The sequence below is a fragment of the Pectinophora gossypiella genome, chromosome 15 (genome assembly GCF_024362695.1).
Source record: "Pectinophora gossypiella chromosome 15, ilPecGoss1.1, whole genome shotgun sequence".
NCBI lineage: Eukaryota > Metazoa > Arthropoda > Insecta > Lepidoptera > Gelechiidae > Pectinophora > Pectinophora gossypiella.
In genome coordinates this window covers 7839725-7856371 of record NC_065418.1, presented here as the reverse complement: position 1 = coordinate 7856371, position 16647 = coordinate 7839725, and the positions used below count along the sequence as shown (strand labels likewise).

General features: G+C 37.7%; 1 protein-coding gene across 2 annotated transcripts in view; it reads left to right on the top strand.

Moving 5' to 3' along the window:
- Positions 1–16647, top strand: part of LOC126373010 (apoptosis-stimulating of p53 protein 1) — a 304602-nt gene that overhangs the window by 144138 nt on the left and 143817 nt on the right. For both annotated transcript variants that reach the window (XM_050018959.1, XM_050018960.1), the window contains one exon: positions 15623–15681. In XM_050018959.1, coding sequence (XP_049874916.1) covers positions 15623–15681 — 59 coding nt within the window. The remainder of the gene's footprint in view (positions 1–15622; positions 15682–16647) is intronic.

Genomic DNA, 16647 nt, shown 5'->3' with positions numbered 1-16647 from the left:
CCCGCAGTTACAGTTAGTCTCTGTGTGCGATATAATTGTATTGATTTATGAATCGTATTTGCATACCCGTTGCTGTCGTTGATATTTGTAGACAACGCTTTATTAAAGCTCACAATCGAAAATAGGCGCCATAATGATTAAAAAGATAAAAATACATTCAATAACATAGAGCAGTTCCTAGAAATTCTAAGTACGAAAACATGTCATTCATCAGAGTTGGTTGGTATTGTGAATACGCTTTATCCTGAATTTAAGTGAAATAAATCCTGCGGGTTGAGCGTCCCAGCATTCTGCAGGTTGGTTAGTTGGTTGATTTCACACAGACAAACTACACGTTCAGTGGTTTAATCTAAAATTTAAGCGGTTGCATCTCTGGCTGGGGTCCAAATTGCCGAGCATTCGGAGACAGACTGGCGGCACCCCGGCGTACCAACTAGGTAAACTACCCTCAAATACTGCGTCAATTACGACCGGCGAAAATTTAATCAGGTTTCCTTAGATTTTTATAACGCTTTTTAAGACCATAATTATTTTAAACTCTTTAATAGGTACTCTTACCGACAGAGGGATTGTGTCCTCTAACATGATGGACTAATGTTATGGGCGATAGGCTGATCCCTTATCACCATAAGGTTCATCATATCCAGCTTACGACATCGTATCAACAGTGGTTGCAAGTTGTCTTTGATTACTTGTGGCTCTGCCCACCCCATTAGGTATTACGGGCGTGAGTTTATGTATGTTATGTAATAGGTACTCTTAAAGAAATTAGCATAATTTATTAGCCTTTTAAAACATTTTTTCTTGTAAAAATAGGCTCATTGCCACTTTCTAACTGTAACAGGTAAGTAATTAATGTAATCTGATGAACTTGTAATGGTGCAGTTAGTGACAAACCGCTGTGTAAAATAACTACCGGACCAGATAATTATGGTTTTAAAATTACACTTTTATTGTCTTTTAAAGCTGTAATAGGTAAACGCCATTATCAGTTTAAAACCAATGCAAAACAGCAAACTATTTGACTTATAAATATACGTAAAATATGTAATAATAATATGAGATTTAATGAAGAAAAAGAAGTATACTTACCCACCAAATATTTTCCATTTTGCGGGTGCGTTCTTATTTTGATTTTTTTGATTTTTGACTTTTTGACATTGCTGTAGGTCATGAAATACATACCTATCCGTAAATTATGTAGTTCCGATAGAAAAATAAATAAAAATGTAATAAATATAACTTACCGACAATCTTTTTGTGATCAATGATCATTCCGGGCTTGCCCAGCCGTGAGGCGTCGCCTTAACATTGAATTAATAACATCTTCGATTAGCTCCAAGTCTTGGGTGGTCAGGGATTATAGACAACATTCCATTTGACATTGTGTATCCGCGTAGAAAATGGATCCGTTGACATTTTATTGAGGTTTATACGATATCGGAGATTTTCGTGTTCGTATTGATTAACTTCTTTATAGGTGTTATACTTATTGGCTTGCATTTCTTTTGCTGTTTTTTTCATAGGCGGCGATAAGGCACCTATCACTATTTCACAGAAAGCTCGGTGAGGTGTGGGTACCTACTTAGTTCATCTTTGCGATGAATGTACCTATGACTACCCCAATTGGGATATAGTTGTGAGCTTATGTTATACGTATTTGTTGTTTTGCTAGAGACGTTGCGTGACTTCGGAAATATTACATTGTGGTAGGTAAGTGATGACAAAGTCAACATTTTCTTATTCATAAGTCATAAGTCTTTCTGAGTCCTATGATCAGCAATGCGACGTAACGTAATTTAATTTATGTATTTTTATCATAGGTATTTTAGTATAGGTATATATTATACAGGACTCATGATAACGTAACGGTCTAATATCGTCGAAAGAGTTTTTTTTGTTGATTGCATGGATATTTTAGAAGGGATCTGTCCTATATTGGGTCCACCTGTTTTCCTCTTCCTTATGTTTTTTCCCCATCATTCAACGTCAATTAATTTGATAAGTTTCTTAGGCGTCTGTTTGAAGGGTTTCTTGTGAAATTTTTTGACAGGTATTATCAAACTGGGTCACCTTTGGATTTGTTTTTATTTGTATAGCTACCGGGTGGTCGTAAGATTATTTTGGTTGTGTAATACTTACTATAATGCTGACATGTTATTATAAAAGGAAAGATCAAATATCGGGGCTTAAGCAAGTAAATGAATACGGAATTAATTAACTCAACAGACCAACATTTTTAGTTTTATGCATTTTCAGTTAGGTCGATATTTGTTCTGTTAATTTGAAAAATTCGAATGCCATCCAGTCACATTACGCGCGCAATTCTTATTGAAATGACATCATCAGAATTTGTCAAATTAACAAAACAAATATCGTCCTTATCTATACTGTTATACTCGTCATCATTGACGACAATAACAATACTTAATACAGGGTGTTAGTGACATCGTAACGAAAACTTTGAGGGATGATTGAGACCATGATTCTGAATTGATATCAAGTGGAATTTTCCGTCGCAACAGTATGGGACTGAAAATAGTTAAAAAAAATAATTCATGTGTTTTTCGACTGAAAATTCAACTTGATATCAACTTAGAATCATGGTCTTAACCGTCTCCCTCAGTATTCGTTACGATGTCACTAACACCCTGTATATTCCTTATTATAACTCGTTATAGACATGTGGGCTCATGTCAATGAACTTTATTGAGATCACAATCAATGTTAATATATTTACAATAAATTACTTCAGTCTTTCCTGTTCACTCATCGCAATCAGTTGTTTTATTCCAAACTCCACAGCTAGCAATTATCGATACACTTCACACATACATTCGTAGTTACTTATACTTAGTAGGTATACTTACCTATAACTTTTTTTTTTTTTTTTTTTTTTTTTTTTTTTTTTTTTTTTTTTTTTTTTTTTTTTTTTTTTTTTGCGATGCCGCTGGAGCGGGTTAGTTCCCCCTTTTGAGAAAGAAAAATCATAATACGAAATTCAACTTAACTAACAATCGATAGGTATAAAACACTTTAAAATACGTAATTCTTATTTCTAAAACATTTTTTATAAAATTGTTCCTGGATTTTCTATGTTACTGTTCACTTTTTAGGTTAATTTTTTCATACGGTTTGATGGCCATGGTTGCTGCAACATTTCTTCATTGTTGGTGCTGGGGCGGTTTCCTGCGCCCTCCGGTTGTCCACGTGACGTAGTACCTTTTTGTAAAATCTCTTCCTGCACTGTTTGTATGAAAGGAATGCCAACACGATGATGAATATTACGAACATTATTCCAATGCCGATGTTGGTTATTGACGCGTTTGATCCGCCCGCTCCAGCGGCGGTTTGCGCCACGACGATCTCTTCCTTTCCACCCCAATTTCCCATTTTTCCTAGGATAGCAATGGTGGCAAAGTTAGTGCGAAGATAAACTTGTAGTCGCTAGGCTGGTTTTTGTTGTAATGGTATTTTGGGCAGCCTTTTTTGTGGATTTGGCTCTATTGCGAAATGTACGACTGGGCGAACGACCCGGCCCGATCGCGTTGTCAGCGGTGGTGTCTTATTACAGCCTGTGTGTTCTACTTTCTGGTTGTTGTTTTCTCGAGTTTTGTTAATTTTTGTTGGTTCTAAAGGTTCATTTACCTCTTTTTCTGTAATAATGTATGCAGGTTTTAGTCTGTTGATGGTAATTATTGCAGTTTTCGTTGGTAGTTGTATTTTGTAGAACTTTTCGTGTTTCTCCAGAACTTTGTATGGGCCTTCGTATGTAGGTGTTAGAGGTTTTCTAACGGCGTCGGTTCTGACAAATACATGTTGACAATCTTTCATATGTGGATGTATGTACGGATTATGTTTGGTGGCGTTGTGTTCGCTGTTGAATGGAGTTGCTTTTGCCATAGTGTTTTGAAGTGTCTGGGCGTAACTATCTGGTGATAAATCTTGCTTTTTCGGCTCGATTATCATTCCTGGCAGACGAATATTTGCTCCGTATAACATTTGGGCTGGACTTATGTTTTCTTTTGAGCGTAGTGCTGCTCGTAATCCGAGTAGTACTATGGGCAATTCCTTTGACCAATTTCCGGTGTTTCCGCGAGCGATGAGCGCGGTTTTCATTGATCTGTGCCAACGTTCGACTAAACCGTTTGCTTGTGGATGATAGCTGGTTGTCCTTGTTCTTTTGATTCCTAGTACTTTGGTCAAATCGTTAAATAAGTCTGACTCAAACTGTCGTCCTTGGTCCGTTGTTATGGTACTTGGGCATCCAAATCTTGCTATCCATGTATTTAAGAAGACTTCTGCTACTGTTTTTGCGGTAATATCCGAAACTGGTACAGCTTCTGGCCATCTGGTTGATCTGTCTATCATTGTGACGATGTATTTATTTCCGTTTGATTCCGTTAGCGGGCCGACTATGTCTATGTGCACGTGATCTAGTCGTGTTGTCGGCGGAAACGTGCCGATGGGGAGTACGTTGTGCCTATTGGTTTTGCTTTTTTGACATGCCTCACATGCTTGTGCCCACTTTCCTATATCTGTGTTCATTCGTGGCCAGAAGTAATGTTCTGTAATCATCTTCTTAGATAGTCTGACGCCTGGATGCGTTATGTTGTGCATAGTGTCGAAAACTTGTTTTCGAAGTGTTTTCGGCACGTATGGTCGTGGGTTGGTTTTTGTGTCTTCACAAAATAGTTGTTTTTTCTCATTCAATCTGATAGTTTTCCAGCTGAGGTTGTTTTTCTGTAACAGCTGAGTGAGTTCAATATCACTTTGTTGGCTATCTGCCATCTCGCTCCAATCTATGGGAGTCGGGCAATCTATCTGTTCCACTCGCGATAGTGCGTCGGCTACCGGGTTCAAGTTACCGGCTAGGTAACGTATGTCTGTCGTGAATTGCGCTATGAATTCGAGATGACGTAATCGTCGCGGGGATGCCGTTTTGCTGGTAGTGTTTTGCTTTGTTGTGAACGCATGACATAGTGGCTTATGATCGGTGTAGATTATCAATTCTCGCCCTTCTAAATACGGCTGGAAATGAGTTACTGCCATGTATATAGCTAGTAATTCTCGATCATATGTGCTGTAATTTGACTGTGTCTCGCTTAGTCCTTTTGAGAAAAATGAGAGTGGCTTCCAAGTTCTGTTTTCTTTCTGTTGCAATACAGCGCCCACGCAAGTCTGTGACGCGTCTGTCATAAGCGATAGTGGTGCATGTATTGATGGTGACGTCAGAGTGACGGCGTTACTTAGGCTTGCCTTGCACCCTTCGAATGCCTCGATTGCGTCAGGTGTCCAGTTTATTTCTGACTTGTCGTTTTTCTTTGAGCCGATTAGATATTTATTTAAGCGTGCTTGATATTGTGCTGCTTTGGGGATGTTTCTTCTGTAAAAAATTATCATGCCTAAAAATCTTCTCAATTCTTGTACAATTTTGGGTCTCGGATACTTGTTTATCGCTTCAACTTTCTCTGGTAGTGGTTTGATGCCGTCTTGTGTTATTTGATATCCAAGGAATTCTATTTCGTTTTTACCTAATTCGCACTTGGCTCGATTTATTGCGATACCGTGCTCGTCTAATCGCTTGAATACTTCGTGTAAATGACGTCGATGTTCTTCTTGCGATTTTGATGCTACTAATATGTCATCTATGTAGGTGAAGATGAAATCGAGTCCTGCTAATACTGCGTTCAGGAATCTCACGAACGTTTGTCCCGCGTTGCGTAAACCAAACGGCATTCTAGGAAATTCGAATAAGCCGAATGGTGTGATTACTGCGGTTTTTTCAACTTCTTGTACTGGGATTTGATTATAGGCCCGTTGAAGGTCGATTCTTGAATAAATAGTTGTTCCGGGTAGTAGGTTGACGAAGTCTAAAATTCTTGGTATCGGATAGCGATCTGGAACTGTTATGGTGTTTAGTCTCCTGTAGTCACCACATAATCGTAGTTCGCCATTTTTCTTTTTTGCAACGTGTAATGGGCTGGCCCACGGGCTCATTGATGGTCTACAAATGCCAGTTTGTAGCATGTGTTCTATCTCTTTTTTTACTCTCATGTATCTATCGGCTGGTAGTGGTCTTGACTTGCTAAATACAGGGTGTCCCTCAGTAATGATTTGATGAACCACGTTGTGTTTTGGCTGTATCAGTGCGTTTAGTGGCTTCAATATGTTTGGATAGTGCTCCAGTATGTCTGCGTATGGTTCAGTTAATTTCACAGTTCGGAGTGTCGGTGCACCTGAGTTCATTAACTTTGCGTTTGTGAGAAGCCCAGTTGTGCCGTCTATCAGTCGTTTGTTTCTAATATCCACTAAAATGTTGTGCTTTTCCAGAAAATCGGCTCCCAAAATTGGTTGTGTAATATCTGCGACGATGAAAGTCCAAGTATAAGGCCGTCTCAAATTCAAGTTTAGTGTCAGCGTTTTATCACCATATGTTTTGATTTGTGTACCGTTTGCCGCGTATACTTTGTACATATTATCGGCTAGTGATTTGTTTCCTTTTTTGGGTATTGCTGATATATTAGCGCCGGTATCAACCAAGAAACGGTACCCACTTTTGCGGTCGGTAACGCATAGGCGGTTTGATGGTAAAATAGCGCTGACGGCCGCCTCTGTCAACGCCGAACCTAGTTTTCCGACTGTTTTCTCCAATTGCACGGCGATTCGCAGTTGCGTGCACGATGTCTGTACCGCAGGTGATATTTACATAACCACTTGGGGTTGTCAGGCGTTATCCTTGGGCGGGAGATGGACCTAGGGCGTGAGCGACTTCGGTTGCGCCCGTAGTCTCGATGTTGCTCTCGTCGGTGCATGTTTGACTTTAGGGCTGCTACCTCCATGGTTAGTTTACTGATTTGATTCAGCAGCTCTGTCATAATCTGTGGTTGGCCGGCGGCTATTTCTGATACCTCGGCTGATCTTCCTTCCATTATCTTGTCGGCTATGGCTGCCAAATTGTCAAGTTTCTGATCTTGGCTTACCATCAAAACAGCTCGTACGTGATCTGGCAGTCTCGATATCCAGAGGTTATGTAGAGCTTTCTCAGTCACGTGACTATTTCTCGCCAGGTCTCTCATACGTCTCAACAGTTGTGACGGTTTCTGATCGCCTAGCTCTACTTCACTAACCAACCTCTGGAACTGCCGCTCAGCCGATTCTTCATACACAGCTAGGAGTCTTTCCTTTATGGCGTTATATTTATGTGTGGCCGGTGGGGAGACAATGATGTCCGTCACTTGCTTTACCGCATCCTTGCCGAGTTTGGATATGACAAGGCCGTACTTTGCTTCGTCACCTTGTTTTTGCGGAGCCATAATTGTTTCGAACTGCGCGAACCACACCCTTGGCATTTCCGTCCAAAACTCTGGGAGCTTCGACGTGATGCCTAGTGCTGCCAGTTCGGCGCCTGCACCGGGACAGCCACCGTTTCCTTCGCCGTCGCAATCTACTGGCATAGTGTCGTGAAGGAGACTATGTGCCTCTTGAAAACCAGATCAGGGATTTCCGCTTGTGGAAGGCTGATTAGGTTGTGCAGTGCAGTCTCCGCGACACTAAAATCACACGCAACGGTAACACGCGGCGCGAACAAAAATATCGGGGTCACCAGTTATAGGTAAGTATACCTACTAAGTATAAGTAACTACGAATGTATGTGTGAAGTGTATCGATAATTGCTAGCTGTGGAGTTTGGAATAAAACAACTGATTGCGATGAGTGAACAGGAAAGACTGAAGTAATTTATTGTAAATATATTAACATTGATTGTGATCTCAATAAAGTTCATTGACATGAGCCCACAGACATTATAATTCCTAAAAAATATTGAAAATTCTGACACTTCGTTGATGCCAAAGAATTTTAGTCTGCTTTTAACTTAATTAGTAAACTTATTATGCATTAGTATTGTCAAGAATTCCCTTTGGAACAGAGTCAATTAAAGTAAAATACACAGAGAATATAATATTGCTTATTTGAATAACATCGCTTCGAACTACTAATTAAAATTTGAGATAGGTATTTATGTATTTTTCGTATTCTTTTCTTAAATACAAAGTATTATTATGTTAATAATAATTAAATGTGATATCGGAAGGGCATAGTGGCGAATATTAAGTAGAAAAGGGGATGCTTACACTAGTCCGAGAGAAGAAGATTAATACTAATTCTTAACCCTTTCACGGGCAGAGACCATGGGTCATTGATGGTTCATAATAGATAGTATGACACCTTGAAATCGGAACGTCATTAGACGTTCTGTCCTTGAAAGTGTTAAAGAATAATTTATATTTAAATTAATTTTTAGTCCGTTCTTGCATGGAGTACTGTTCACACCTTTGGGATGGCTCAGCTAAGTACCAACTTGCTGCGTTGGATTCTGTTGAGCGACGTGCTAAGAGGTTGATCGGCGACAGGAAGCTGGTGGAAGCCAAACTGCATAGCCTAGACTACCGCCGTAAAGTCGCCTGTCTGTCGGTTTTTTACAGATTGTACTTCGGGGAGTGTGCACAGGAGCTCCATCGGCTCATTCCACCAAGTCCATTCCATCTGAGGACATCCAGACGTACGGCGGGTTACCATCCTTACTTGGTTGACATACCACTAATCCGCACCAAGCGCTTCGCTTCATCCTTCATAATGCGCACAGCCAAGGAATGGAATGGACTGCCGGCGTCGGTGTTTCCTGACTCTTATAACCTGGGGTCCTTTAAATCACGGGTGAATAGGCATTTTCTGGGTAAGCTCGTTCCAACGTCGATCTCTTCTTCTTGTAGAAGAACAAAGTCAAGAGCAAACCCATCTTAATTAAAAAAAAAAATTCAAGAAAAAAACTTAAAACTTAAAGAGAGAGAAGATTCTTTTTTTCATTAATAAATAATCTTATCTTCTCTTATCTTATTTTTGAATTTCCTTTACATCAGTAATATCAATATGCTTAACCAAGAAGCAGTCGTATAATAAAAATGTTATAGGTTTTAGATGCTACGGTTTGTCGGTCAGCATTCAATTATCTGTGAGATGTCCGTAACGAGCCTATAGGGATTAGTATCGAATTTTATAGAAAGAAAAATTTTCGTCTGAATTCCTTGCTCGGTGTCCGTTGTATACATTTGTACAATATAACGCTTTTCCTATGGAAGTGTTTGATAATGTAATATATACGTACGTTATAGAGACTGGGAGATATTATATCTAATACATGAGTTACAAGGTCTCTGCCTACCCCAGTATTCGTGATCTTTTGTAAAGAATATAATATTTATGTATCTCAGAGAAGTCAGATTATTAATCAAATGTAAATGAATATACTTATTGATGCTAACACTTTCATTGTTTCTTATGTACTTACTTACTTTTACATTTATGTATTACATTTCTCCCTTTGTCAAAATACTTACTTATTTTTACTACGTTGTCTTAACAAATGTACAATTTCGGTACAGAAACTGATTTAAACTGGAATTCTCCGGACCAACCAAAACCAACCGAAAATTGGTACGTGCAGTTTTAATGAAATCTTTGCGTTTACAAAATTCACAATTCACAATAAACTTCTATCTTCCAGCGTGGTAAGAAAGTTGAGAACTTAATTAGAGCACCCTTCAGAGATTCCAAGCTGGGTGGACGAACGGCCGTCGTCCCTCGCAAACAATGTTAAACATCAACAACTCGCTAACTACATAAAAAATGTAAAAGTCCTCCTCTGCACCGCTAAGAACGACAAGTTCCTCATGCTTGCTCTTGTTCAGTAAATTAGGTATGGCTGACTTATATACCTACTTGCGGAATATACATTAGAAAAAAAGAAAGAAAAGATAACGCCACACAACGTATCTAAAGCACAATGTCAAAGACACACAGAATACTGGGTACATAAACAAAATTTACAACAAAAAGCAACAATCAAAAGACATTAACTACTTACTATTAAAGTGTTGCTATTAACCTATTCGATTAGTCTTTTCCAATATGATAAACTTTCTATGAGTACAATTAATTGGACCAACCTTAACCTATTTCTATTTCTAACCACAAACCGGACACTCCATACTAAAATGTTATTGTTACCGTATGCTGCCTAACGTGTAAGTGCGAGGGAGATAGACCAACCGCGTGCTCCACTTATTGCTTAGGCTAGACCTAGGGGAGGGGGCGGTTTGGGGATATCGGTACCCGATAAGTATTGTTGCGGGGCGGAGAGTTACCGTTCTATGGGTAGTATTGTCTATTCTTTATTCTATGCCCTCTCCACACAGTTCTACATTATTTCAAACTATCCTAGAACGTTACTATGAAGTGGCTTTGCCCACCCCGTTAGAGTTAATAGGCGTGACTGTAGTCAAAGCTTACCCCTAACAAACTACTTAAGTACTTATTCTTCGACGTCTAAGTACCGGTGTTCCGGCCTAGCGGTGCGAAATGAGCTCATTAGTTCACTATGTGTGGGATCGGGATGGCATTTTATACGTCAATTGAAAATATTGCTGATGAAGTCCTGAGAAAAAGAAGAATTATGTTGCGAGTTTGCAAACAGAAATTACAAGGAAGTGCGTTTTGAATTAGCGCTTAGACCAATTATCAGATTCCCTATAGCATAAATATTAATACAAAATTATGAAAGAAAGAAATAAATGTTTATTATGTAGGGACATCACAGTAACAAATATAAAATAAAACACGTAATACAAAGACCTTACAGAAGAGAGTACAAATAAAGAAATAAATGAACAACTATTGGCTGTACGTTTCTTAGGTTAAAGCTTTATGAACATACGAATTCCATTGATATTTCTATATATTTCTAACATGAAATAAGAATTATTCCTTGGAGTTATTCCCGTTTAGGAAGAAATCAAATATAGGTACAGTTTAAAGCCATAGTTAACATAATTACCTACATAGTAATTTTATAAGTACCTACTATTTGCCAAAAAAAATCCCCGCGGACTGCGCCGAGCAAGCAAAACAAGCACTAAAATTAAATAATTAAATTGCAAACTCTAATGAAACACCCTTCTTTTATTATTTTTTCAAGTCTTGCCTAAAGGACCAAAACTTTAATAAGACCGAACTTTTTACTAACGGATTAGCGATTGACGAAGTTAACCATTTGTTTAACAATGGCCCCGATTCCTGCAGACATCTCTTAATTTTACTTTAAGTTATACCTGTCATTTTCTTATCCGCCGAAAAGGAAAGGGACGGATGATTGACAGCTCTTAATTTTAGGAAGAATGAGTAAATAAATGAATAACCCGGGCGAATTTTTAGACGGTTGTTTTAGATTTGTGCTTAAAATTGACGTGTGTTCCATAAATTTTATGCTTGTCGATTACCCGTCCCTTTCCTTTTCGGCGGATAAGAAAGTGACAGATATAACTTAAAATAAAATTAGATGGTGTTTACAGGAATTAGCACCAATGTCTAGTTATGCTTAAAGCATGTAGTAGTATTTTTGCATCAATTACACTCGATATCGCTAAACAATTTCGCTAATGCAATTATGCTAAATTACATTGGTCCCTTTTGACGTCCCCAGAGCTTTGCCACCTAAATAAAGACATATACCTACTACAAAGTAATAGACAGACAGATCCTGTGAATTCCAATCCGCCGAGGTTAGTGGAGACAATGGCATTACGTAAGGTAACGTGGCCGACTCGACGGTCACGACCCGTCGTGACGGACTGAAAGCGGTAGCCGACTCCTAATTGACAGGGAAAGTTTGAAAGCAATGTCTCGTATTGCATAAACTGTCGCCAATACACACATTGATGGAGTTGAATGAGCCGTTGATATTCTGTTTGGTGGTGATGGAAAGTTTAAAGATTAAATCGTAGTCGAGTCGGGACGTGATTTATGCGTGCGGATTAAGTACTTAAAGATGGAAAGCGCACGTTTTATACTTCTTTGCGTTCGGTAATGGGGCTCTGAGAGTAGGTCTATGTAGTTTAGAGTAAGCTTGTGAGAATAGACTCTAATTTAGGCCACAAAATACCAGACACTTTACATATTAAGGTTTTATATTGTAACGTACCAAAATCGCAGAGTTTAAAAAATATAAATAAGGTTTTCTGTGTGTACGTTCTCTTTATAAACTTTTCAGGGTTTAGTTTATCGTCTGTGCCATCATGGTAAAAATCAAGAAAACTTGGTGCTCCTACCGCATAAAGTTTGAAGACAAAGTAACTTCTCACAAGTTCCGTGACATAATGTTCCCAGCCGTCAAGAGGCGAATTTACGATTTACTTTCTGCGGTTAACTGTATAAAACTGCGATGGGAGCTTTGAAATTAACTTTATCCTATAGAAAATAGAGTTAAGAATCGTGTGGTTATAGTTGAAGACCCGTTGAAACGATATAATTTGCGTGGTTGCACGTAACCGGGCGATCCTTTGCGGTAAGACAGACCATGAAGCGGCAAATTTAACATCTGAGAAAGTATAAGTTGTACGAAATGCTTGGCTATAATATTATAGCTGTACCTAATCAGTGTTCACGAAAATTTACGAAAGCTACCTGTATGGTTGTTCCATTAAGCTTAATATAGCGTGAATGCGAGCAATTGCACCAACAAAGAATCAATAGCAACGAGAGACTAAATAGTTTTCATACAAATTGTTTTATGTGTTTTTTTGTAGTAAATAAAAAGATTGCCTGTTCGTTCACAAAGCTTTAAGTAAAGGACTACTTATAAATGTAATAAATCAATCTGAAGCAGGTCTGAAATTTTTGCTCGCTTGCAAATGAAATAAAAGGGAACATTGCTCCTGTCTTCAGAAACGAAGTAGAAAACTCGATAAGTTCAAGAGACAAGAGGTATCGAACTCTTAATGGCATTTTCTCAGAATTTCCCGGAATACTAGATCCAATAAACTGTTAGTAGTCTGTTTGAGTCGTGAGCAAATAATGTACAATAATACAGGCCGTATTCATACAATATTGTAAGATAAAATAATAACATCTACTTATAAGGAAAAACAGATTTGCCTCCTCTCTTATTTTGATTTCATGAAAGCATTTGTGAGTGAATATTAATAACGAGTATTTTCATAAAGCTAGCACATTGATTTATAATGATAGTCTCAATCTCTAACTTAATCGTAGGTAGACCTGTTTAAAAGACAGTGAAATTGGTAGAGGAAATACGTACTACAAATACAATTAACGTTACAGTGTAATTATGAAACCGTTTACTCAACAAATTACAACCAAAAAGTAGACAACTGATAAACATTTTCAACAAATGTAATTAGTGAATTGTATTGAAACAGTTAATACCTATGGTTGGTTATTTACTTTAATTTTGTAATTTCGAGTTCGTATTGTAATTATTTGTTATTTGTTGGTTACCACTAGGTATATTAATGAATAATTGATTACAGTTCCACACCGTTTTGTATATTTTTTTTTGTCTGTAGGTTTTTTGTTTAAACACGTAATATTTATTGCAACAATTGAAATTGTAGTTTTCTTAGGCTTTCATGCCCGGTATTGAGATAAACATTAGGTAGTAGTTTGCTCATATACTTTTTACTAGGCGAAAATTCGTCATGTGCGGAATTAGGAATGTTTCAAATTTGTTGTTTTTGCATAAGCGAAACTAACATGTAAACGCAACTAAGCTTTGTTCACCAACAACTTTTCATATTTCTATACATTAATAATGTGCTACAGTGAAGCCTTAATTAAAAGCAGCAGAATTTTCCTCGTTAATAATTAATTTGTAGCCATAATGAGCAGCCATACAAATCGGTGTGATAATAATTTGTCACTGAACAATACACGAGGTGATTAACTGCTTGAGGTTAATCAGTGGTAATCTGGGGTTTAATTAAAGCCAAAGATACCTTGTGGTTTGGCGAAACATTGTGTTGATCCTTTGTAAAGTTTGTCATTGCTAGGGCGTCTACCAGTTGCGGATTTGTGGATAGTTATGAAGACGAGATAAGAGAAAAATGTGTAGATTTAGGTAAATATATGCTTTTAATATTTTTGAATCGTGCCTTGAAAAAAATGATTTGTTTTCTGTAAAACCTATTATACTCTTTCTATTTCTCTTTTGTTTTTTATTTTTGTATTTCCTGCGTATGCACTATTTGTTATCTATGTTAAAACTAACGGTAGATTAATTTGTTCGGTTGAAAATATTTGTTTGCAGATAAGTCTGACGGTAAGTTGTCTGGTAATTATAAAACTAATAAGTATATTTCATCTCCACTTAACTAAAGAGCCTTAGTATTAGGCCACAAAGGGAGTAGCAAATTTCATTTCAAGCACTCACTTACTTCCAGCACTAAAGCCATCAGTCTAACACCTAATCATGATGAAGCGCGTCAAAATTAAGCATAAATGGGAGTAAAACTGAATTTTCTATCTTGTCAATTAATATTCCATTCATTGGTGTCAAATGTAGATATAGGTGTTCGTATTACGTGCTAATTTGTTTCGATTCAACGGCTCAGCGTTCAATCAAGGCCTTTGTACGTAGAATTTAACGGAATAGTCTCCGAAATATGACGGGAGGAGCGAGATTTGAAATCGATATTCTGATGTGTATCTAGGTTACAACAATTTATATCTGTGACTGAAATGAATAGTACTTACATACGTTTTAAAATAAAAGCTATTTGATTGATTATATATATTATTATTATATTATATGATTATGCAATGCTTTTAATAAATAATGAAAGAAAGGAAACAGGTTAAAAGCTCAAACATATTGACATAAGTAAAACTGACATAGGTTACTGTGGTCCTGTGTCACAGGATTGCTTCTCAAATCACCGGTACTGGACTTGGGGATTTGGTGATTTATTAATTTACAGTGCAATTTTCACTAACACAGTTGGCTCGAACATCATAGACGGCGACACGGCTGACCACGTTGGTCTAATAATTGCGTAATAATTAGTAACAGCGCAGCTCAACTTAAAATATACCTAGCACAACTCAGCAACGGCACTGCACACCACAGCTGTACTGTAATCAGCAATATATACTTAGTTAATTTTACGATGGAATTATAGTAGTGAGCTTGTGTTATGAAAACTGATATATTACTCTACCTCCTAATATTGGTACCATTGTATCATTATGTAATTTTGACTTTAAACGCTAGGGTGTGAATATTAGGATGTTATTTCCTAAAAGTTAAAAATATGTTAAACGGAAATCGCTCATTCGAAAATTGGGTAATCCTACATAGTCTCAATCATTTCCACTCGTCAATTCTTCTCGATTAATTTGTTCGACAAAAGCAGATACAGTATTTAACGCTGAAATCTATGTGTGACTGAACACGGGTGACGGGTCTATCACGGCCGAGTGAACCCTATACCATTCGATGAATACAATTTTTTTCCGCCGATAAAGTCGTGAATTTTAACAATGTAACCTCAAAAGTTATATTGATATCTTTGTTTTTTGACTATCCATCACCACCATTAGCCTCATGTGTCTGTTTTAGAAGATTTATAACTATCATTGTCGCGAAGTCTATTTATAGTATCTAAAAATATATACGTATACCTACCTAATACTTTTTATTTCTGTGGGTTTTAAAATAACGAAATTTGTAAAGGCTCCTATAATAATCAAAGTATTTTATTTGTTACAGAGACGGGGAGCACGGATAAGAGCAATGGTATGAAGGAACCGGGATCACCTGAGGAATTGGTAAGTTCTCTATTAAATTTTTCCTCAGTTCCCCTCCCCAGTGAGAAGAGGAAATAAATAGAATCACTACGAAAGCGGAGTGTTTTGATGACTATAGGAATTAATTTACGTAGCGGTCTTTTACCCTTTTATAGTCTAGTCAATTTGAGAGATTAAAGGAAATAATAATTATGATTCCAAAAGGTTGATGATGTGAGAACACTTTTTGTTGAACGTAGCAATTTTGTGTCTGTGATTTCAATCGAAGATTTGCGGATTCGCGACACGCTCCGTAAATGTTATAGAGAGTCGAATTTCCCAAGTTCTCCTCTCCATCTTTGACAAAGCGGGTACCAATTGGATTGATATTTGGCAAATTTTTGTAAGCTGACGAAATTCAGATGGCCTTTGTGGGCGATTCGTTTGAGGCGACCAATGAGGGTGCCTACTAGGGGAGAGGCCTTCAATTGCCTCAGCCATCGTCTGATATGTTACAATGTAAGATCAGTCTATTTAAAGTACTTAGAAAGTAATTGCGTTTAACATTGTTTCTAAGAAAATATTTATGTGCTTTCCTCTTGTGAGTCCAAGGCTTATTAATCCTGGTGTTAGGGTTACTATTGAACCGTCAAAGGCCCACGATATTACTCATGTAACGACTATGCTTAACGTGCAGTCCAAAGCACGGATCATCTTACATTCCGATAATCGGGTGATCAGTCTGCCAAACCATGTCGTATTGTTTTTACCTGCCGGGAATAGAACTCAGGGCCTCCGGATGAGAGACCGCTGCTCTAACCACACCATCGAAGCCGTAATATTTATATGAAAGAATGGAATATAATTTAATCTAACACGAAGGGTGGAAAAGCCTCGAATTTGTTACCTTTTGATTCGTAGCCCGAATCCCACCCACGAGGGCTGGCTTTGGTCACCGAACCGTATTGGTTCATATTTCGTCTGGACTAATATACATTTCCCCCGTAT